Raw genomic sequence first — 25,011 nt, forward strand, 5'->3', positions numbered from 1 at the left:
GGTATACATGATGTGATTTTTTAAAAAATAAGAGCCCTTTTAATTCTTTTTTTCTAGAGCTCCAGAAGAGCCTATCATCAGAGCCTCGATGATATGAAATGAAGTCGGCCCCCTGGAAACACAGCTGGAGAAACACCAGGCCAGGCAACAGGAGCAGGAAGTGGAGACACGGAGGAGACACCAAGGGCGGCTGAGCTTGTGGGTGAGGGGGCAAAAGCAGGGGAAAGTAAGACCTCACTGTCCACGAAGCCCAGGGGGACGGTGAGCCTCTACAGAGGTGCCCAGGGACAGGAAGGCAGTGGAGGGGGCTGTGTGCAGCTCGTTCCCACCCCCGGAGCTGTAAGGAAGCATCTTGATCCCTGCAAGGGGCCAAGGCATGAGGAAGGTCTTCCGGGTAGGGAAGAGGGAACCAGAGGACCAAGGGGCAAAGGGGGCTGTGGACACTGAGGGATGGGGGCCTCCGATGTAGAACCCAACGGTGACTAGAAGGACAGCAGTGACCACTGGGAAAATACAGGCACCTCTGAGAACTGAAGCTAGCCAGGCCTGTTCCCTGCCCAGCAGTGAGCGGGGAAGGGAGTGGAAGGTACGGAAACAACAGAGTTTAAACCCAGGAATGACTGATGACATATTTCCCCCAGATGACTACATCAGGTTTTCTGTTATTCTACAAAATAAAATTCAAGAACAAAGTCAAGTTCAAAATGAAAGAAAAGTTACAGCTCCACTCAGGGGGCAGTGCCAGGGGATGGTGCATTCCATATGGAGCGCGAGCCAAGCTTCCCTCTGTTGCCGAGTCTTGGCAGGGCTGTGGCCAGCCACACATGCCCCGACCAGAGGAAACGACATCCGTGTGGGAATGGAGCACAGAACTGAGCCCAGAAGGGAGCTGGCCCTGTGCCTAGGCTGGGACTCCACCCTGCAAGAACAGGGGCAGGTCTGATGTTCCTGGACCTTGTCAAGTCCCCACAGCACACAGCCCTGTCACTACTGGAAACGCAACCATGTGTACTGGCAACCTGGTCCTGGCTGGCATGTGGGTCTGCAGGTAACCTGCCTGCCTCCTCCTCTGGCATCAGTTCCCTCAAATGTGAACCTGCTTGCCTGAGTTCACAAAGCCCCTCTCACACGTCCGAGGGAAACCCACTCTCTGGGGAGCCCCTGAAGTCCTGAGTGGGCCCCGCCTGCTGTCTCCAGCTGAAGTGCCTGGCTTGTCCTGGGCACTCTGTCGGCTCCCCAGAATCATGTCTTGAGGGAAGGAGAGGGAGGAGGACGTTGGTCTGAGTGTTTCTTTCAGCACATTCATTCTCTGTGGCCAGGATGGCCCTTCAGCCTGCTCCTCACCCCTCTAGACAGAGAAAACAGTGACACTATGTGGCCCTCCAACTCACAGACACCAGGAGGCCAAAGGACCCCACGCGTCCGCTGAGCTGCCAAGCAGCAGAATCAAAGAGGAGTCTGTTCTACGTGAGGCGTGAGGCCCAAGCTGCTACGTGGGTCCTCGTCCTTGTCAGCGTTTCAGCCTCTCCTCCTGTCACTCACTTGTTCATCCTCTCGAATGCTTACTGCTTTAAGGGCCAGAGGTACAGCTGGGGACAGGGTCTCAAAGTGGGTACATGCATTTACAAAAGTCACATCTGTATGGCAAGTCCACTGAAGGAAGGGAAAGACCACGGTGAGCCTCTCTGGGGACAGGAATCCTGAGATGAGACCCCTAAGCCTGAGACGGAGCTGGCCAGGAACAGAGTGCCTTGGGCAGGGGGACACAGCAGTACAAAGACCTGAGGCTGGGAATGTCTTGAGATGTTCCAGTGGCAGAGAGGAGGCCAAAGTGTGGAGTGAGAATAAGAGAGGAAAAGAGAAGTCTAGGACCAATGTACTACAGCATCTTACAGAGCACATGAGTGACAGGTGTTTGTGGAGTGAATGAATGAATGAACGTGTGTGTGGAGTGTTTATTCAAGGGAGGGACGTCGGACTCATCTTAAAAAGATGAACAGCTGACTCCAGTTCCTAGAGCATGGTCCTCTTGACAGTGGGTGTGCTCAAAGGAGCATGTGACCCAGCAGGGGGAGAAAGACAGGGGTAGGGGGTGGGGGCCACCAAGCACACCCGTCCTGGCCCCTGGGCAGAGGAGGAAGCCCAATTACCGAAGACAGCCGCCTCATTTTACTGGAGCGCTGGTTGCGGGGCTTGACCAGGAGCTTGTGCTTAGCTGCAGAGTTGTCCAGGCAGGAGGAGAATTCTGGAGGGCAGCTGAAATCAGCCACAGGTGCCAGGCTGCTCTCGGAGGTCCGGGAGGAGTTGGTAGCATCGTTCGTGTGCTCTGGAGACTGTGGTCGGGATGAGGACACTAAAGAGACCTTCATGGGAAAGGGGGCAAATACACCAAGCATTAACTTCAGACAAGACGGAGACAGTCAACGGACACTTCGGCTCTTCTCTCACTCTGCTCCTGTACTCCCTGGGCTTTACCTGAGAGGAAATTTGTTCAATTTGGCTCTCGACAGGGAACATTCTGGAATAGTCCTTTAGAAAGTGAAATGGCTGGGAGTCAAACCCTAGAAACCTACCACTCCTTCTCAAGGCCATGCAGAGAACCCGTGAACAGGCTCCCTCAGCAGGACGACTCTGTCCGTACCCTCCTCTCCCCTCCCCACACCTGCCTTCCCTGATGGACCAGACCAGCCCACACCTCCAAGGGCAGAGGCACCAGCTTTTGTCTATGGAAGCTGAGAAGGGCCAGGGCACAGAAGCTGCAGAGTTGTCCAGGCAGGAGGGCAAGACCCTACCTGCATTCTATCTCCAGAGCTTCATTCATTCTTAGAGATCTCCGCATCCTCCTGGGGGAATCTGGCTGTAAGTCACTACCCGGTAAGTTACAAGTATGTCACTAGATTATGTCTCAGTGGGAGAGAACTGACTGTCAGCAAGGAACAAAGGTGCTGCCAGGGAGGAAGGGGATTCTGGCAGCCACTGAAGACTGAGGGCAACACCCTAAGACACCTGCCCACCAAACATGGCACCCTCCTTCACCGAGTGCAGTCTACGCAGGTTATACTGCTAGGATGTGGGCAAGCGCTGAGCACCTGTGAGCACGTTCAGCCCAGAGGAGGGGTGAGGTGCAGAGGGCAAAGCTGGGAGCTTCTAGGCTTTGAGGAGAACCCTGACCTTCAAATGGAGTAGGTGCCCAGCACTTCCACAAAACTGGATAACACTATTTAAGATCTGGGCTCCAAATCAGGGACTATCCCTGCAAAGGAGTGACCTCTGAGAACTTCTTTTCCCTGTTCATGGAGAGATTCCTTATATTTACTGAAGAAAGTATGAAGTTTACTCTGGTACACTGAGAGGAGTCAATGACCAAAACAAGGGCGCATGGGATGGAAGTAGATATCATCTATTTTAGCTCTCTCAGCTACTCAGGTATGTATAGGAATCAAGCAAGACAATAAAACAGCAGACCTCCTGGCTATGTCTGTGCCTGCATCTGCAGCTTTGACCTCTACTGTTGTAGCTGGTGACTCAGGACCTTGCCTTTGACTGGACAAGTGATACCTTTTACAGATAGTCCTCCTCAAGGGTCACAAATGGGATATGCATATGTCAACATCACACAGAATCTCTAACTTTCACCCTTGTCTACAGAAACCATGGATAGAGAAAAAAAAAAAAAAAAAAAAAAAGAAAGAAAGAAAGAAAAAAGAAAAGAAAAAAGTCATTTTGACTGGAACAACATGACCAGTAAGCCTTTGCTTACTGGTCTATAAATCTAATAGCTCAAAGGCTCCAAAGGGTGAACACAGCCCCTCTCCCTCCTCCACATGGTCTCCCTGCACTTGAACTGCAGGTTTTAAACTTCGGCTCACTTCAGCCCTTAGGCCGGGAGGCCTTGGCATGGAGTGTAGCTTCCCTGACTTCTGTCCACATGTAAAGGCTGCACCAATGTCACAGCTGATCTCGCCATTAGGGGACTCAACTCCTCTGTCCTCAGAACTCTTGTTTTGCTCCCTGCTGCCATTCTGAGAGTTCTTGGGGTCTGGGAAGACCAACCCTGTCATGACCAGAAGCATCATGAGTTCAGCCTTTGATCCGTAGTGTCACTTCATGGGGTGGGGTATGGAGGGGTCTCTCTGGGGAGGAGGTTGGGGCAGGGAAGCTGGCTGGTCTTCAAGGGTGGTCTGGCAGCATCCACAGAGCATTCCCATCCGCGCTGCCTGCTCCCCATTGCCCAATTTTTCCTGCACTCTGTGCTTCTGGAAGCAGAGGACTTGAAAGTCTAAGTTGTGCTGAATGTGGCACAAAGAAAATGGATTTGGGTGCAGGAGATATTTTTAGGGGTGACCTTGAGTGATAGCTGCTTCCCAAAGTTTGTCCTCACAAAGGGGCTCAGCTGCTGAGGAATGGGCTGAGGACAGTGCACACAGGAACAACCATCAAACAGGGAGCAGGGCTGGTGGGGCTAGGCCCGTGGGTGAAGAGAAGCTAATGGCCCTGCTGGGAATGGGGGGTGCCCATCTACCTGATCTCACTCAACCCTCTCCAGCCCTCCGAGGACATGGATTCCAAGAGGTGACGAAGCTACGTGAGACCTTAATAGCAGGAAACTGAGAATATGACCAGTCAGACATACAAAACCTCATCAGGTAAAGTTTCATTCATTGTGTTAATGCTACAAGGAATTTTAAAAATAATTCCATGTGTTTCCTGAAAAACTCACTGTCAGGAAATACCACCTTGGCTATGTCCATATTTGCTGCTAGTCCTTTTTTTTTTTTTTTTTTTTTTTTTTTTAACAATAATCTTAAGTGTCTTTGTCAAGCATGTGGGCTTAGGGAAGGTGTCACACAGGATAAAATTAAACAGCTCCAAATCCGTCCTCTTGGGATTTAAGGCACCGTTATGTTAAATATCCCATTGCATAAGCACATTTCTAAAGGATGCATCATCTTTTTCCTCTCAACTGGCCAACTGTGTACAAAAAACTTTCTGGAAACAAAACATGATGACTGGCAAAGAGTACATTTTTCTTTACTTTTTCTTTTTTAGTGTGTGTATTGTAAAAGTTTCAATGAGGCTATGGATTGTGCATATTATCCAATAATTGATTTTAAAAAAATCTCAGAACCTTTTTGTTGTTGTTGTTAAGTAACAATCATAGGAGAGATGCTTTGAAAAGCAAGGTCAGCCTGGTCCAGCGCGAGTGGCCTCCCTGGGCTAACCATGGAATTCATGCCTCATGGTGCCGGTGGGTTTGGAGCTGGGCTTGCTCTTCAATGAGTGGGGCTAGGTACCCCCTGTTCTTCTTTGCTACCTGTCCTAGCTAAGGGAGGAGAACAAGTAGGAAGGTGTGAGTCGGAGCTCTGCCGGATGGCAGGAGGGAGAGTCACTGGGTCCTGAGTAAGGAGGGAGGGCAGCTCACTAGCAGCATATTCTACCATGTGGCCTGAGGCAAAGCCACACCTGCTCCTGAGAGGGTTACACTGAAACCGTACCTGCAAGTGTTTTAAGGTATGAAGAAGTGCAGGGTCAGCTTGGTACAGCCCAGAAACAGGCCACTCTGTAGTCCTTCTTGAGGCTGCAGAGCAGGTGTGGGCGGCCTCCTGACCCTGGACCTCACTCTGGGAGTGAGCTGGGACGTGCTCACCCTGGAGCTGGAATCTGGAGTGAATAATTCTCCAGTTCCACGACAGCCCCAACCCTGGGGCTGACTTAGTGGCCACATCACAGTCCTGACTCCCCATCATGATGGAAGCCACAACACCACAAGAAAAAAGAAAACAACAACAACAACAACAACAACACTAGGTGTGTGGTGGGCTTCTAGGCATCCAAACTGAAGTGGTTACTGAATATAATGAAGAGCAACATGGAATCTGCAACCCCACCCTGTGAACAGCCCCGGAGAGGCACCAGGGCCAAAGCAGTCCAAAGATCCACAGGGCGGGTACGTGACCATAAAACGTCAACTCTGACCCTGATCTGCTTTTCAAGCATCGACACAACTAGAGTAACTCCAGCTCCGTCCAGCCCACAGACAACCTTATCTACCGACCATCTATTTTATCATTTAAGTCCGACTACACTGCAAGGGTGCAAAGTGCTCTTACTGCAATAAAACACCATTTTAAAAAAGCAGAGCAGCAGGAGCTATGGTGTTTATGCATGAGACAGGATTCAACTGCTCAGGTGCCTCCTCTCAGATTTTATGGGGAGTGGGGGATTTGGGATCAGTTCCTCCAGCCCTCTCCATCCCTCCAGGGTCATAAACTCTCCTGAGGTCTAACTTTCTCTGCCGCCAGGAACAGGCTTCACATTCTAGACCAACAGGTTCTTGCGGTCACAAGACTAGGAACGGAGCTCAGACCAGCCTACATGTTCCCTTCCTTCTTCACCCAGTGTTAACAACAGAGAACAAATCCAAAGGTGTCTCCCTCTTTTAAATGAGATCCTGGGTCTGATTATCTGCAGAGACAGGAAAGATGAGGCAGGGGGTTGAACATGAAAAAATGTCACCCACAACACACCTCCTTACCAGACCTGAATTTCTGCTCAAAGAAAGAAAATAAACACAGCCCAAGGGCCAGCTGCAGGTTCGGGTGACCTGGGCTGCTGCCCCAGATGGTGGGTGAAGGTAGAGGGTCAGGGCACAGGCCGCACTTGCCTTTATGGTCATGCCGGGACCCACTTCATGCAGCAGGGACATCTCAGGGGGGCTGCGGGGCAGACCGTCGTCCTCAGAACTCATGCCGGTATCCTCTGCCCGCTTGGCAGGAAGCCCTCCTGGAGGGGGCGGAGGCCCCATTTTTACATGACATTGAATTTTTAACTGGATTGGAATAAAGAACACTTGCTCTTAGTATTTGCATCAATAACACCTATCAACAAATCTCCTTGTCCAATTAAATCATTCAGGAAACATCTTCAACGCTCTTGCGTTACTAGCTCTTGTGGTCATCTCTATTGTTTTTTATTTTTTTATTTTAATTTTTTGGTCCTGCAGATTGAACCCAGGGGCACTTAACCACTGAGCCACATCCCCAGGCCTTTTTTCTTTTTAAACAATTTTTTTTAGTTAACAGACGTTTATTTATTTATTTATTTTTATGTGGTGCTGAGAATTGAACCCAGTGCCTCCCACATGCTAGGCAAGTGCCCTACCCCAGAGCCACAAGCCCAGTCCCCAACAGCCCTTTATATAACTGATTTTGAGACAGGTCTTGCTAAGTTGCTCAGGGCCTCAATAGGTTGCTGAGGTTGGCCTCAAACTTGAGATCCTCCTTCCTCAGCCTCCCAATTGCTGGGAACACAGGCGTGTGCCACCAGTTGTCATCCCTCTCGTTCTGCATCTAAGCTGTAACCTAGAAAGCATCAAGATCCAGGAGTAACCAGCTTGCTGAGTCTTAGGAGACTTGGCATGTGCCTGCTACTTTAAAACACAGCAAACAAATGAAGCAGAAACCACTTTAAAACTTCTGGATTGATATTTGACATCCAAGCCAAGGAAATGCTCACCTGGAGGGCTTTAATCCGGTCGCACACATTTTCTTGGGAAAATACCCGCACGGGCCGAGCAGGGTCCTGTCCAGACTCAGGAATGAAAATACTGTCGTGTGAGAGGGCCCGGCTGCCCAGCGTGCCCCTGGACTCCCTGGGATAAAAAGAGTGACCGTGAGACCTGCCCACTTCCATCTTCACGGACTCCTGGGGACCCACAGTGAAGGGGGATGTCACGGGTTAACAGCACAGGGCACATCCTACAAGTCCCTGTGTGTCCTTTGCAGTTCCTGAGTCCTGTTTATGCCCCTCCCTGTCAAATACGGCGGGCTACTCTCAGGAGCTGTGCAGGGGTGGGAATTTTCTTAAGAGATTCGAAGGCTGTGTGAATTCTTTTCATTAGTGGAAAAACCCAAGGTGTGAGGTTCAAGGCGGCAAGCCCGCAGAGAGGAAGGGCCAGCTCTGGCTGGGTTCTGTGGAGACCTACGTGAATGTCCTGGGAGGGGGAGGGCATGTCTGGTGGCCCACGGTGCAGCACCTCTGTGCTGCCCTGCCTGCGGGCTGAGGGCCTGCGGGGTGGGGGATCCTCCTAAGATGGCCCCGACCATGCACCTGCGCTCCTTTGCAATGAGGACTGCCAGTCTGCAAAGCCTTCTCCTCTCCGGATCACCTGACCCAATCCTTGCCACTCTACCTGTGTGCACACGTCCCAGGCCTCAGTGGCAGGACCTCCTGCCACCACCATCCCAGCTCTTTTCCCAGCCCTGAGCTCAAGGATCTGATTTGGAACTGAACCCATGGGACATTCGTAAAATGTCCGCAGGATGTGGGAATCGGTGTAAGATTTTCCTAGCAGCCTGAACAATAGGTGGAAGGAGATGAGCGAGACGGATGGCAAAGGAAGGAAAGCGGCCTCAGCATTCCCTGACATCTTGTGTACACCAACCCCACCCCTGGCCTCTCGGGGACACTGGGGGCTCAGAGGTGTGGCCCTGCCCTACTGCAGATCAAGCTGTGTCAGTGAACGGTGCTTCCTTTTAATGAGACTCTCCCTCCTGCAAAGGCAGGCTTGCAAGTAGGAACTGCATCTCCCAGAGGGGGGATCCTTGTGTTTCTGGGAGGAATCAGCACAGTGGCAGCTCTTAACACAAAGGTCTCTCTCTCTCTCTCTCTCTCTCTCACACACACACACACACACACACACACACCTGGATGGACCCCTGCAGCACAGCCCAGGGCCACACTCTCTAGAAACCACACCATTGCACTGGGGTGTCACTAGGAGTCACAGTGGAATGAAGAAGTCTCCAAAGAGACACACTAGCTGAACACAGAAGGCCATGTCCACAAGGTCACCCATCCACTCTGGCAATGTCTGTGGGATGGGGCAGCAGCCCGCAGGCTCCTCGTAGGTGTTTAACGGAATGCCCCAGGAACGTCCTGGAAGGAGGACTCTGCCTCAGACTGGAAGGCCGGGAAGATCCCCTCCACAGCAGGAGCTGGCCAGGGGACCCCACAGAGAAGCAGGCTCGGGCACACCAGCCCCGTGTGGGAAAGAGGGCGTGAGCACAGGTGAGTGCAGGTGCGTGCACTGCTTTAAAAAAAATAAAGACGGGAGGACTTCCTTTGTGGGGGACTTGATGGAGACCTCTGGCTGGGTCACAAAGGCACCTGCCTTGACAACTTTTGTCTTTTCAACTGTAAATGTTTTATATAAACAAAAGACAAAACTGAACAAAAAGAGAAATAGAGCCACCTCCAAAACTAGGAAATCAACGGAAACACATAAGCCAACTCTTATAGTAGGTCGACGACAGATCTGCAGAAAGGAAGGCAGGATCCCCAGCCACTTCAACTCTGTGTCCCCTTGACATTTGATTCCACATCCAGGACAGGGTAGCTTCTAAGAACAACGAAGATGAACATTTCAGATCACACCTAGTTGTAAAGGTGACTTAGAAAAAAGAATAAAACAGCATTTGTGACAGGCCACCTCTGTGTGGGAAAGCGGGGCATAAAATGACTATTGCAGGGCGGAGAAGATGGGTGATTTACTAATATCTGTAGAAGCCCAGATTTCCAATAGAAAAAAAGAGAATACAGAGAATCAAAGAGGTGAGACTTGTCTTATCAGACTTGAATTGAAAAATTAGTGAACCAATGACTATTCTTTCAGCAAAACAAATTTCCTAGCTATGCCAGCTAGAAAAGTCCTGAAGCAATAACAGCTAACTGGCAATCATCACCCCCGGCAGCCTGGTGGTCGTCTCTGAACCAGAAGCTGAAGCCTACCCTGGATCTGGTCTCCTCCTCAGTGCCACTCTCGAAAAATGTCACTTCCAGGACCCTCTCCTACTCCATCCCCAACCTTCCTTTCCCAGATCCTGGCAAATGGTTACCAGCAACTGAAGTCAGCTTCCGGCTACATGCTGGAAATAGAAAGATAAAAAAGGACCCTGTCCCCACTTTCCCTGGGCTTCTGATAGGAGGACATGACAAGTGGACAGGTCATTTCCCCCAGCTCATCCCTCTGGCTGTGCTCCAGTCTGTGGCAGGAGGGGTTACTCCTGGGTCTGTGCCCACTACCCAACCACAGGACAGACTGCTGGCTCCAGTCGGGAGATGGGGGGCGCTGGTCAGTGAGGTCACGACGTGATTAGTAATGTTGTCATGGTAACTCTTGCTCCCCCCCGGGTTTGGAGCACGGTACCCAGGGCATGTGTGTGCAGTGGGTCCCTCCAGTGGCCCAAGGCACAGCCACGAGCCCCTCCTACCGCCCGCCTGCACTGGGAAAAAAATAAGTGGCAGCATCTAATCTTTCCTCTGCAGTCGTTTGGTGCCACCAAGTGGTCAATGTCATTTCTACACCTTTAAAAAATGGGGAAGAGGCTGCTGGAGAGGAGGGAGCTGGGAAGGGACAGGACACCCTCCCTGCCGGGCTCAGATCCAGGACCCCATGTCCGCTGCGTTCCCCGATCCCCAGGGGGTTCATCCTCAAATCAGAGGGCTAGTGTTTTATAGAAAACATAAAAGTCGGCAGGACGACCAATCTGTGTCTTTCTTTCAGTCATACAGATACCTGCTGGAGTGACCGGGACATACGCAAGCTGACTATATTTTGATGGAATACAAGTTACAAAAATCAGCACTTCTTCACTCGACCTCCCCAGATTTCCATCCTCAATGAGCGTCTTCTGAATGGTATTTTTGGATGACTGTCCTAAGGCTGAATGAGAAGGCTTTTTCTCTCCATCCTGGACTCAGTCGCATGAAAGCGTTCTTATTAGACTGCCTTGAGTCCAGGTTTAGGGAAGTACATGTGTAGGGTACGGAATTCAAGGGCCTCAAAGGTTTTCATTTACACTCCGCCACCCCCCATCCTGATCCTCGGATTTCTCCAAGGCTTTTGGCTCATTTACTTGACAGCATGCAGGACCTCTTGTCCCACAGTGATCACTGACATTTTTCTTTTTTTGGTGCTGGGGATTGAACCCAGGGCCTTGTGCATGCGAGGCAAGCACCCTACCAACTGAGCCATATCCCCAGCCCCAGGACTTTTCATACCCACATCACCTGGCACGCAGCAGCTGCCTGACCAGGTCCCCACACACATTTTCTCCATTCCAGTGTTCGGAAACACAAAGGACATCACCTGTGTGGAGGAACCACTAAGGGACGGAGGTGGGGAACCCAGCGAGGTTCTGAGAGGCTGATGGAGGATTCTGTCCTGCTCAGCCCAGGTGTCCCCACCTGAGCCGGAGCTCAGAGGCCCCGCGGACACAGAGAGTGACCTACTCGAGTTCATCCTCGGAGTCGTACCCCACTGGCCCCGACTCGATGGCAATGACCTCGCTCTTGGCCGGATTCTGCTTCCAGGTGCTATTTCCAGTGGATGAAGGCGATTCCTTTCTCTTCTTCTTCCCAAAAAACTTCTTAAAAGTCTTGAATTTAGATTTTTTCTTTCCTGTACAGAGGTCAACAGAAATAACAATCAGCAGGAGTGTGTGTGTGTGTGTGTGTGTGTGTGTGTCGGTGTGCCCTGTGCCCGTCTGTGAAGGAGACAAAGCCTGGTTTCTGTCCTGACACCAGCCATCTGCTTCTGGAAGGCATTCCTTTACAGGAGTACCCGGCATTCCAGTCTCGCACCTGGAAACAAGCTCGATTTGTTTATTTAGGATATTTAAGTAAATGAGGCAAGAATGCCTCAGAGCATGATCATGGAATCAAATCCCCAGCAACTTTCCTCTCACGTGACATCAGGGTTTAAGGTCTGAAATATTCGTAGGCAACTATGGAAGTTCCCATCAGGTGAAGGCTGTGTGATACCCCAAGTTATTTTTAAAACTCATGTGACTGTGTAAATGAATAGGGTACACGATCAAATGTTCCATCTCCTTTGACATTTTTTAACAATTTTGCCTATATTTAATTAATTTATTTAGTTTTATTTGTTCTAATCAGTTATACATGACAGGAGAATGTATTTTGACACATCATACATAAATGGAGCATAACTTCTCATTCTTCTGTTTGTACATGATATAGAATCACACCAGTTGTGTAAGCATATATGCACACAGGGTAACGATGACTACTATCCTTCCTACCCCTCCCCTCCCTTTGCTCCTCTCTGTCTAATCCAAAGTACCTCTATTCTAGCCTCTACCCCTTTATTGTGAATTAGCATCTGCATATCAGAGAAAATATTTGGCTTTTGGTTTTGGGGGACTGGTTTATTTCACTTAGCATGATAGTCTCCAGCTACATCCATTTGCCAGCAAATGTCATCGTTTCATTCTTCTTTACAACTAAGTAATATTCCACTGTGTATATAAACCACATTTTCTTTGTCCATTCATCTCTTGAAAGGCACCTAGGTTGGTTCCATAGCTTAGCTATTGTGAGTTGAGCTCTGTAAACATTGATGTGGCTGCGTCACTGTAGCATGCTGATTTTAAGTCCTTTGGGTACAAACTGAGGAGTGGGATAGCTAGGTCAAATGGTGTTCCATTCCAAGTTTTCCATTTTTAAACATCTTTGATTGATATTTAATCATTATACATATTTTGGGGGTACAGATCAAATCAGAATAATTAATATTTCCACAACCTTAAAATTACTTTGTGTTTGGAGCTTCAAGTGTGTCTCTTCTAGATATTCATAAAAGGTATAATAGATCATTGTGAACTACAGCCCCCCCCCCCATTGCTACACTTAACCCCAGAACTTGCTTCTTCCATCTGTGTTCGGGTTAGCCAGTATCCAGCATCCCTCCAGCCCTCCTCCCTGTCCCCCTTCTTAGGCTCAGTCATCACTACATCACTATTATATTTTTAATTGACCTTTTTTTAGCTTTCACATATGAGAAAGAACATGCAGTATCCATCTTACTGCATCTGACTTATTTCACTTAACATAATCACCTCTGGTTTTATCCATTTTGCTACAAATGACAAGATATGATTCCTTTTTGGTGGCTGAATAATATTTCATTGGATCTATATTCCATGCTTTCTTTACTCAAGTTATTAAGACAAATTTCAAATGCTTCATCTATTCCAGGACAATCAGAGGAGCCTGGCCTCATGGGCAAGAGGTGGCTCACTGGAGTGATAAGCACCCTGATGAACTAACAGCTCTTGGTGACAAAAGTTGACCAAATGGCGGCCATTGCTAGGGTGGAAGAGATTGTAGCCAGGCTGTGTCAGGTAGTGCCACACCTCTGAATTGCTAGAATCTGTGACACTCTTCACAGTTTATGATCGCTTCTCTGAGGTCACCTTCATTGTCGCCCACAGAGTCTCTCATATCCAGGACCCCACGATGTCACAGCAGCAGGTCAGCAGAGTTCATTCCTTTCCTTCCAACGGAGGGAGGTGATATCAGAGGTCACCAGGATGCTGTCTCATGCGTCATGGAAACTGGATAAAATGATTCAGCCGAAAACATCTGATAAATAATCTTGTAAACAGAATTCCTTTAAACACACGAGTATTTCTGTGCCGTTGGTAACAGCGCCCCTCTGGGAAGTTTGCAGGTCCTTGCCTTCCTGTGGAGCATCACTCAGGAGCTAGCCCCTTCCCTAAGGAAAGAAAGTTCTGCAGCAAATGTCTAGGTTGTCAACGGATGGTTCTCCCTGACAGCTTGTCATTTCCAAAGATTTTAATTTTCTGCCTCTGGTCAGGGTACCACTTGGCCTTTTCCTAGACAGCATATTGGGACATGTCCCCAAAGCCTGAGCAGAGATACAGTCCACCATGCTGACATCAGAGACGCTGCTGACGGCATGAACGGCGTGATGACAGCGTGGCTACCGAGACCAGAGTACAACTGCTGCATGCTCTGGTGTCACCGGCAAGGGCAGCCATCTGTTTGTCACCTCTTCAGCTACACTTTGAAATTCAGTTTTTTAAATGGCTGTATGACTAGTCCAGGTTCCTACTTCTGGAATCTGTTTTAAGCTATATATTTCTAGGATTTACCCTCCCCCCCAATTTTCAGATCTACTGGAAAAGAGAATTCTGATTCTCTGGCCTGTCCAGCAGCTGTGGCCTCCAGTGCTGTGGCTCCGTCACGCCCCCTAGTTACTATTTGTGCCTTCTCTTTGTTCTTCCATCAATTGCACCAGAGGGTTATCGATTTTATGTGCTTATAAGAAGTTTGGCTTTGTCGCTTCTGGGGAATGTGTATTTTATATGTACTGGCTTCTGTACTCTTCCTGCAAACTTTCTTCAGGTTAACCTCGCTATTTTTTAAAAAACTTCTTCAGGTGAATATGTGTGAAGTTTCAGATTTTCTCTACTTTTTACAAAATATACATTTCAGGCAACACACTTTCTTCTAAATCTGTTTGCGTGCATGTTATGAAACACTTTATTTTCATTACTGGGTAGTTGAAAATGTTTCCTGATTTCCAACATGATGATGCCTTCTTAGGCCTATGGATTATTTAGGAAAGTATATTTTCACTTCCAAGTACTTGGAGATTTTCTTTCTTTTTCTTTTCTGTCTGTCTTTCTTTTGTGGTATGCACTTGGGGATTTTCTATCTGTTGTTGATTTGGGGCTTCACTGCTTTGTGGTCAGTTAATATACTCTGATTTGATTCCATTCAAATCCTTTGAGACTTACTTTGTGACTTACTATATCAACAATTTTCATACATGTTCCTATTATGCTTTCAGATAATGTATTTTCTTCCATAGGGATACATGTTGTTATGACTTGGATGTGAGTTATCCCCAAAAGCTCACGTGTGAGATGATTCAAAGAGGTTTAGGGGAGAAATGATTGGGTTATAAGAGCCTTAACCCAGTCAGTGAATTAATCCTCTGAGGGGATTAGCTGGGTGGTAACTGCAGGCAGGTGTGGCTGGAGGAGGTGGGTCACTGGGGGCGTGGCTTTGGGGTTTGTGTTTTGTGACCTGAGCTTAGTAACTCTCTGCTTCCTGGTGACCGCCCCCCGCCCCAAACCACACCCCTCCACCATGATGTCCTACCTCACCTTGAGCCCTGAGGAATGGAGACGGCCATCTATGGACTGAGCTCTCTGAAAGTAAGAGCCCCCAAATAAACTTTTCCTTCTAAAAACTGTTCTTGTCAGGTCTTTTATTCACAGCAGCAGAAAAGAGCTGACAAACACACATGGCAATTAGAACAAGGCCTTTTTCTCTTTGATACATTTGTCCAAATACTTTCTATCTCTACTAATAAAAATTGTATATCGTAGAATTTGTTCTATCAACTTCAGAAAGAGATGTAAAAAAAACATTAGCCTATGGATTGTAGATTTTCTTATTTATTTAGTTGTCCATTTCTACTTTAGAATTTTTGACATTATGTTAAAACATAAAAAATGCAAAATTATTATTTTGCTGGGGAAGTGAAACCTGTGTAAAATGGCCCTCTTCAATTTTAGTTAAGCTTTCTGCCTTGCATGTTATTTATTTATTTTTTGTCCATAATATTTTAATACTTTTCCACTTTTAAATAGTGGTTTTAATTTTGTGATTGTAACATGGAAGATTCAACTTTATTATTTTAGAAAAAAAATCATCAGAATCATAAAGCTATTATAGTTACACTCTACACACTCCCAAGGTACTTTAAAATGATTATGTTTTGAGTCTGTAGATGAACAATGACGATAATCCAAATACATCGTCTGTACCACCTGGTGAAGTGTTTAATTGGACAAACAACTGATAAGCTTGAAGATAACTAGCACAATTCACAAGAGAGCTCAGCCCAACTAAAATGTTTTCAACAGCAACTGACGCTGATGTCCAAATGTGGCTTTGCCGCCTCCTTTCTCCTTAATTTTGTGAAATTCTATATTCAAGATTCACATGCTTAGAGTTTTAGGAATGCCCTCTGACAGGCTTTGCAGAGTAGAACGAGTACCTGGCTGCTCACCCTCACCGTGATCACGGGCACGTGGTCACTCTAAGCCCAGCCTCTCCTGTCCGTCTTCTCGGCCTGCGTTCTTATCTTCTCTTGGCTTAGCTGACCATTTGCACCGTTCCCACCACAAGTTCCCAAGCCTGGCCTCTGTTTCCATTCTCGCAGTGGCTGCCCCGCAGAGTCCAGGGCACATTCTGTGGCAGGACCACCTGAGGACCCTGGAGTCCTGCGATCCCTTGGCGACCCTCTTCCTTCCCTGCGCTTCTTGCATCCCAGACCTTCCACAGAGAAGCTCCTCTGCCAAAGGCAGCTTCCTGTAGCATCTGCTTTCCTGGGGGTCCAACGGGGGCAAACCCAGGTGTGCTTGGTTTCCAGGTGCCTTTATTTCTCCTGCATTCCTGAATGCTGTCTTTCCTGGGCTCCGCGGTCCAGCTGACAGTCGTTTTTCTAACAACATACTGGAGCCAACATTTCACTGGCTGTAGGTTCTGTGTGGTGGTGAAGTAGCTCTTTTGCTGACTGATTTCAGGATGGTTAATTTAGGCTTCAGAGTTCTGCAGTTTCATACTATGCGGATGGATCGCCTTTTATTTATCCTTCTTGGGATTCATTGGGCTTCTCAAATATGTGGATTGGGACAGTCATTTTTCTTTTAAATCAATTCCAGAAAATTTTTTTTTTAAATAAAAAAAAAAAAATCACTCTTTCCGGCTGGGGTCGTAGCTCAGTCACACAGGGTGTGCTTCACATTAGTAAGGCCCGGAGTTTGAGCCCCAGCGCAGACACTCTCTCGAGTGTGCACGGAATTGCATATTTACCCCCACAAGCAAGATGCAGAGCTGCAGAGACAGGGGCCCAAACCTCCTCATCAGTGAACACTTCCACCAGCGGCCGAGCCCTGCCGTCCACCCACCTCGTTCCAGTAGTTGCCTCTCCCAGGGCACCGCATCAAGGTGCGGTGGTCAGCTTTCCTGCTGCCTCGACCCGGCGAGAGCAAGTGCAACGGAGGAAACGTTTATCTTGGGTCTCAGGCCACAGACGGCCTTCCTCCTTCTCCTCAGGGATCTGGGTGGGCAGAACATGGTGGCAGAAAGAGAGAGAGGAGAGAGAAGAGAAAGAAAGGGGAGGGAGAGGAGAGAGGAAAGAGGAGAGAGAGAGAGAGAGAGAGGAGAGAGGAGAGAGAAAGAGAGAGGAGAGAGAAGGGAGGGAGGAGAGAGGAAAGAGAGGAGAGAGAGAGGAGATAGGAGAGGAGAGAGAGGGGGGAGAGGGAGAGAGAAGAGAGAGAGGAGAGAGGAGAGAGAGGAGAGGGAGAGGGAAAGAGGGAGACAGAGAGGGAGAGGAGAGAGAGAGGAGAGAGAGAGGGGGGGAGAGAGGAGAGAGAGAGAGAGAGGAGGGAGAGAGAGGAGAGAGAGAGGAGAGAGAGTTCCCCTCAACAAGGACAAGATACACACCCCACAGGCACGCCCCGAGATGCTCCTCCTCCGGCCTCCCCACCAGCCTGTGGCCACCAGGCAGTGGAGCCCACCAGGGTAACTCCCTGACTGGGCTGAGACTCTCACAGCCGGATCACTTCTGCTCCGAACCTTCTTGCCTGTCTCACACACGAGCTTTTGGGGGACACCTCACCTTCAAACCATGACATTCTGCCCCTGGCCCCCAAAGCTCATGCTCATCTCACAATGCAAAATCCTTTTGATCCACGTCCGAGAGTCCCCGCAGTCTCAGCAGAGCCAAGACGTCTCAGAAGTCCAAGTCCAAAGTCTCTCCTCTGAGAGGCAAGGCAGACGTGCCCCGTGAGTTCCTGTAAAAGTCAACCGCGGGCTACCCGAATCCGCCACGTACAGGAGGAGCACCGCTTTCCATCAGGGGAGAAAGGACGGGACCAAAGCAAGACTGAAGTCCAGCCGGGCAAAGCCGTCCTGTCGGCCAAGTCGGGCCTCTGCAGCACCTGGCCTCCGGCGTGCTCCCAAGGGCTTGTGTGGCTCGGCCCTGTGGCTTTGCTGGTGGCAGTCCAGGTGGCCTGTCTGCTGGCTGTCTCTGATGGGTTCCTGCAGCTTTCCTCCCCAGCCATTCTCTCCACCGCAGCTCTGGATTCCTTCTCTCATCCCTCTAAGGACTCGGCCTGGCCTCCCAGGCCTTCCTTTGGAATCTCCACGGAAGCCTCCACGACCCCCTAACCCTGCAGAACCAGCCACCATCTCCAGCAGTAGCCACCCTCCAGGGGCCTTTGCTGCAGCAGCCCCTGGGGGCCTGGGTGGGTAGCACGGTGGACAGCTCCCAGGAGACCCTGAGCAAGCAGGGCGTCCCCCTGGTCTCTTCTCAAAGGAATTTTTACTTTGACTCCCTTTAGCCCGGGTGGGTGTGGCCCTGCCAGTTCCTGAGGTGCCCTCAAGCCGTCTTCCTTACTGTCTCCTGCAAGGCCTTGAGCATTTCGTTAGTGATGGCGACCTCTTTAACAACTGCGATTCCTTAGCGGAAGTTTTACTCAGTTTTCTGGCCAAACTGCAAGTGTTTCAAATCTTACCACTCTGCTTTCTGCTCCTGAATATCACAATAAACTCGGTGGCTAAAGTCACCAGCAGTACCCATGCTACCACCTGAATACTGTGCTGCCTAGAAATTTCTTCTGTCAGATTAAGAAGACTCACAGAAGAAGTCTCAGGATACAGGCAAAATGTAGCCAGCTTCTTACCCAGAACGTAACATGAACAGCCTGCGTCCAGCTCCCAGTCAAGTCCTGCTCCTTGGGAACCTCAGAGCCCTGTCTGTATTGTCACAACATTCTGGTCTTCTGAGCTCCCACAAGAATTGCTCATGAAGCGCCACTTCCAATAATCTAAAACTTTTCCAGTTTGCATCACTAAACTTTCCAAAATCCCTCCCACAAATTGCAAAAAGCTCCACAAGCTTCTGGATGACTTGGTCAGGTTAGTTACAGCAACAGCCCCACTACTTGGTACCAATATCTGTTTCAGTCAGTTATTTTGCTGCTATGACCAAAGATTGACAATAACAATTTTAGAGGAGGAGAAGTTTATTTTGGGGCTCACAGTTTTGGAGGTCTCAGTCTATAGACAGCCTTCTCCATTCCTCAGGGCTTGAGGTGGGGCGGAAGGGTGTGGTGGAGGAAAGCAGCTCAAGACAAGACATCAGGAAGCAGAGAGAGTTTTGCTCATCAAGGACAAAATATATATCCCAAAGGCCACCCCCCCAGGGATGTATCTCCTCCATCCATTCTTTACCAGCCTACAGTGAATCCCTATCAGGGGATTAATTCACTGATTAGTTAAGGCTCTCATAACCCAACCATTTCACCTCTAAACCCTCTTGCATTGTCTCACACGTGAGCTTTTTTTTTATTCCATGTGACCTTTTGATTATGGCTTCTTTCACTTAGAGATTCATACATATTTTTATGTCTTCCCATAGTTTGTTCCTTTTCACTGCTGAGTAGTATTCCATTCCATGGATACACTGTTGGACCATCCAAACAGTTGAGGGACACTTGGATTCTTTTCAGTGTTTAGCAGTTATGAATCATGTGGCCACCAGCTTTGCGTAAACATGTTTTCATTGCTGTTAGGTAAATACAAGGGAGTGGGATTACTGAGTCATAGGCTAAGCGTATGTATAGTTTTGAATGAAATTGCCAACATGTTTTCCAGATTGGCTGCACTGCTTTGCATTCCTACCAGCAATGCACCCACACCAGCACTGCTCAGAGGTTTCTGGTTTTTTCTGGACGTTGTAATAGTTGTGCAGAGAATCTCCATGGACTTTCAATTTGCATTACCTAATGACTTGCTGTTGAGTGTTTCTTCATGGGCTTATGACATCTTCTTAGATCAAAATGTCTTTAAAGATTTGCCCATTTTGTAAATAGGTGTATTTATTGTTTTTGAATTTTGATGATTTTAAATATATACTGGATATAAATCTTTCATCAAGTGAGATTTACAAATATTTTCTCCCCATCTGGCTTGTATTTTTATCTTCCTAACAGTATCTTTCTCAGAGCAAAAGTTTCAATTTTGATGAAGTTTCATTTATTAATTTTTCCTTTTATGGACTGAGGTGTCATATCTTGAACTCTTCCCTAATCCAAGGTCAAAAATATTTTCTCTTAAGTTTTCTTTTAAAGGCTTTAGAGTTTTACATTTATGTCTATATTTTGAGCTAACTTTTATATAATATGTGAGGTATCACTCAGTGCTTATGTTTTACAAATGGGTATCTAATTGTTCTAGCACCATTTAGAGAAAAGATTATCCTTTCTTCACTGAGTCTCCTTTGCAACTTTCTCAAAACTCAATTGATCAGCTGAGTGTGGTGGTGCACACCTGTAATCCCAGTGGTTTGGGAGGCTAAGGCAGGAGGAGGGCAAGTTCAAAGCCAGCCTCAGCAAAGTCGAGGCACTAAGCAACTCAGTGAGACCCCGTCTCTAAATAAAATACAAAATAGGGCTGGGGATGTGGCTCAGTGGTCAAGTGCCCTGAGTTCAATCCCAGTATCTCCCAAAAAAGAAAAATCGATTTATAATATTCATATGAATCTAGTTTTTTATAATGTATATTTATATTTTAGTTGTAGGTGGACACAATATTTTATTTTTATGTGGTGCTGAGGCTTGAACCCAGGGCCTCACATGTGCTAGGTGAGTGCTCTTCCACTGAGCCACAACCCCAGTCCTTCATATGGATCTGGCTTTAAATTCTATTTTGTTCTATCTATCTCCATACATCTATCTTTTTGCTCGAATTGTCCTGATTATTGTAGCTTTATAGTAAGTTTGAAATCAAGTACTGTGAGTCCTCCAACTTTGTTTTATTTTTCAAAATTGTTTTACTTACTGAAGTTCTTTCTCTTTTCATATAAATTTTAGAATCAGCTTGCCAGTACCTGCTAAAAATCCTGCTGGGATTTTGATTGCTTCCTATTTACCCATTGCCTCCTCACTCTCTGTAGGTTATTTCAAAGTAAAACATCTCATATACTATTTTCATTTCAACGCTATAGAGTTGGCTTCTTTTTAGATAAAAACCTTCATGGAAATAAAAAAATGATTACAGTGTGGGGTTATATCTCAGGGGTACAGCACATGCCTAGCATACCCAAGGCCCTAGAGACTTGATTCTCAGGACTGGAAAAAAAAAAACAAAAAAAAAAAAACAGAAAAGAAACAGAAAAAGGTTACTGATTGATAGTCCTACAACATGGTATCAAACTAACTGTATCCCTGACTTTCACAGCTGACTCAAAAACTACACTATACCTACATGTACCAACACACCATTTGTAGCTCAATTTGGTGAGAATTAACATCTTGGTAACATGGAGTTTTTCAATCCATAAACATGGTATATCTCTCCATGTATTTAGGTGTTTTTAATTTCTTTAAACAATCATCTGTATCTTTCATATATAAATCCTGCATATATTTTGGTTGCACATATGGCTAAGTATTTCAAATTTTTGGTGCTATTACATATAGTACTTTTCAAGATTTCAATTTTTCAAATGTTTATTGCTGGTATATAGACATATAACTGATTTTTACATTATGAACTTATATTTTACAACCATGCTAAACTTAAGAGTTCTGGATACTTGTTTGTATTTTTTAGATAATCATGTCATCTACAAATACAGTTTTACCTCTTCTTTCCAGTTCAAAGCCTTTAAATTTATTTTTCTTGTCTTACTGCACTAGCTGGGTCCCATGTTTGTTTTTTTGGTTTCCTGGAACTTGCAGATATTTTCAAACCACATACACCATGTTTTATAGTATGTATTTGAAAATTCTGACATTTGATGTCTTTATTGTATCTGTTTTCTTGTTTCTACTATGTATTTGTTTGCTAGGGTTACTGTAGAAAGTACCACAAACTCAGTGGTTTAAACAACAGAAATAAATTGTCTCATAGTTCTGCAGCTGGAAGGCTAAAATCAAGGTGGTACTGGCATGTCTCGTTCCTTCTGAGGGTTGTGATGGAGAATCTGCTCCACTTCTGTTGCCTAACTTCTAATGGTATGCTGGTGATCTTTGATGCTCCTTTGCTTGTAGATGCATAACCCTAATCTTTGCCTTTGTGTTCACATTACACTCTCACCATGTGCAAGTCTGTGTTTGAATTTCCCCTTCTTATGAGGACATCATTCATACTGGATTAGGAACCCACCTGTTCCAGGATGACTGCATCTGAACTATCTACCTAGTAAGGTCACATACTGGAGACTGCAGCATGTTGATTCTGTAAGGCGGGATTCAACTCATAGCATGTTGGTTCTGTTGCCTTATATGCCTGGTTGTCACTGACTATATGCTTGTGCTAGTACTGAAAGTATTATGTTCTAATTTGAAGTCTAGATAGAAGACACTTTGCTTTACAGAAGATTGCTTCTGCAAAGCACCTAGGTTTATTCCTGGTCTAGGAGCACTACTAACCAAGTTGAAGGGGAGAGCGATACAAACCCAAGCTACAAATCCACAGAAGGATTGGTTTATCCATGGTTCACACCTACTCAGATTTTGTGCTCCTTGGGGTCCCAGCTTATTGCAGAGATGGTCTTCTACTAGAAAGTCCACTTTGTGTGGGGCCTGCACTTTGTCTTCTGACCCTCTCTTATCTCCCACCCCATGAATACAGGAAAGTGAAATTAAAAATTTCCAAGACCGGTTAATGTGATCCGAGGGCAAAAGTGCTGGGTTGCCATCTTTCTTTCAATTCTGGCTGCATTATTTCTTACTTTTAAAAACAACATGAAGAATATTCTTATCTAGATTTTTAAATTTTGGGTGGAAAGGATTGTTCTGACTACCTTAAGCTCATTATTATTTGAAAATAAAAGAATAGTTTCTCTCCTTCTTTTGTAAAATTGATTCTTCATGTTGACCTCTGTAAGTATTCAATACTAGCATTTATTGATAAGCTTCAGGATAATGACACTTATTACTTATGGTATTAAGGATACTTATTCAAACAATATTAATAATATTAGTAATAATTCAGTGCCCCATAATATAAGAAAATTTGAAATTCCATTTCCCCCCCCTCAGGGCTGATCTTAAAAAAACTTACCTTATATTTGGGTTTATTTGGTATCTATTAAAATGTGACAGAGAAAAATGGTTCTAATACAGAATAAGAAGCATCTGTGTATCACATAACATATGAAATAGAGCTTACTGTAAGTAGTATCTGAAGCTACGGGCTAGCAGATAGGATTTCATATTATTGGAAGTCATTCTTCCTGAACTATATCAAAGTAAATCACTACTGGCATCTTGACTTTGAAGGGCCGAGAGCGGCAGGACTTTGTTAATCAGATAAGGGGAATACAGACAGTCACCTAGGGAAAGGGATGTTGTGGAGAGGTCTGTGTTTCTAAATGTCAATTTTACAACTCCATCAAGACATAAATAGCAATATGTGGAGAGCGGTGAGCCAATCACATAGCTGAATAACTCTTGGAAGGTGCTCTGAGATGATGAATCATGGGCCTGGAATTTAGCTCAGGCCAGGCCATAATAAACACCTCCTGAAGGAGAATAAAAAGTGCAGGGGAGGGGTCAAAGGTTTTCTCCTGATGAAATTATTTTTGCTGAATGATAAGTCCATCCTGCGCTTTGCAAAGGCGCCTACAGATACCTTTAGAGAATCTTAGGTGACAAATAATTCCCTTGGGGCCCTCTTCTTTTGCTTTCAAGTTAAACATGGGGACATCTTCACTTCCAGGAAGCGAAACTGACATTGAAGGCCCCTGTAGTTGACAGAGCAGCAAGGTGGCACTGCTCCAGGTGGCCTCAGGTGATGCAGATGTGCTTCCAGGCCCAGTGTTGAGCACACCGGGGGCTGGAAGCTCCCTCTCCACGGACAACCCCTCGCTCCAGTCGGACCCTCTCCTGCCCCAGCTCTCATCCAGGGCTCCTCCCAGAGCAGGGGAGGCCAGGGCCTTACCTGTACTGTCCTCCCCCAGGCCTTCTGCAGACTCCCGAAGCTTGATGTCCATGACCCTCGTGGAAATCATGTCCAGCTCACTAAAATCAGATAGAAATTCACGTTAAAGGAATGTACTGAGCAGAAGCTACCAATAAGCACAATGGCAGTGGTGACAACTCTCGCCCCTGACCTTGCCTGTACACACCCCTGCAGAGACAGTGGCCAGGGCAGAGGGCAGTACAGGCCCGAAACATGCTCGCAGCCTCAAGATACGTCACCGCCTGAGCGCTTTTCTAACTGCTGACCTGAGCAATTCTATAGAAAACATAACTGAAAGAAATGCTTCACTCATTTACACAATACAGGTTAAGATCCTTTCTTTAAAAAGAGTTTTTTTTCTCACATTTTCAGAAGATATGTTTTTCTCATGTTTCTTGTAAGAAGTTTGGAAAACAGAATGAAAAATCACTCATCATCTCACCAACCGAGGATAACCACAATTAATGTTTTAGTCTCCTTCCAATGTTTATTTTTACACAAATATTTTATGTACATGTACACACCAGAAAGTTTGATGTCCTGATTTTCTTACTTACATCATCTTAGAAAAATTCTTTTTTTTTTTTTTTTTTTTTTTGTGGTGCTGGGGATCAAACTCATGGCCTTATGCTTGCAAGGCAAGCACTCGACCAACGAGCTATTTCCCCAGCCCTAGAAAAATTCTTGATAAGGGTTATTTTCATGGTAAATAATGTAATTATTTACATTGAGTTTTTTCTGCACTTACGAAAAGTTCCAAGTTGATATAAAAGTATGGAGAACATATGACAAACTTTACATAGGGCTAATTCTTGCTTCATCTTTACCTCAACACCCCCTCTCACTAGATTGTTCCCAAGCAAATCATCCCAGACATTATTATCATTTCATCCATATGGATTTGGCATCTTCCTAAAAAATAAAATAAAACTGACTTTTCATGGAAATCAAACAAATACTTCCTGTTGCAGAGCACTGAGCTACCTGTGCTTGCTCCCTTTGACTGACCTTGAGACAGTGCACTGTCCCTCCAAGGACTGATACATCACTTATCTAGAAACCTACTTCTAACCAGGAGTGACTTTCATGCTTAAAACAGGAGTTTCTGCCACTTAACCAATTCACACCTACAAC

The 25,011-nt window shown here is 46.5% G+C and overlaps 1 protein-coding gene across 1 annotated transcript in view; it reads right to left on the reverse strand.

Moving 5' to 3' along the window:
- The window catches only part of CRACDL (CRACD like), a 78,579-nt gene that overhangs the window by 26,746 nt on the left and 26,822 nt on the right, over positions 1-25,011 (reverse strand). Inside the window, exons 2-6 of the mRNA XM_079109531.1 lie at positions 23,857-23,936; positions 11,293-11,461; positions 7,516-7,651; positions 6,665-6,829; positions 2,151-2,363 (exon numbers count right to left, since the gene is read on the reverse strand). Coding sequence (XP_078965657.1) covers positions 2,151-2,363; positions 6,665-6,829; positions 7,516-7,651; positions 11,293-11,461; positions 23,857-23,936 — 763 coding nt within the window. The remainder of the gene's footprint in view (positions 1-2,150; positions 2,364-6,664; positions 6,830-7,515; positions 7,652-11,292; positions 11,462-23,856; positions 23,937-25,011) is intronic.

This window comes from Sciurus vulgaris (assembly GCF_902686455.1).
Source record: "Sciurus vulgaris genome assembly, chromosome: 14".
Lineage (NCBI taxonomy): Eukaryota > Metazoa > Chordata > Mammalia > Rodentia > Sciuridae > Sciurus > Sciurus vulgaris.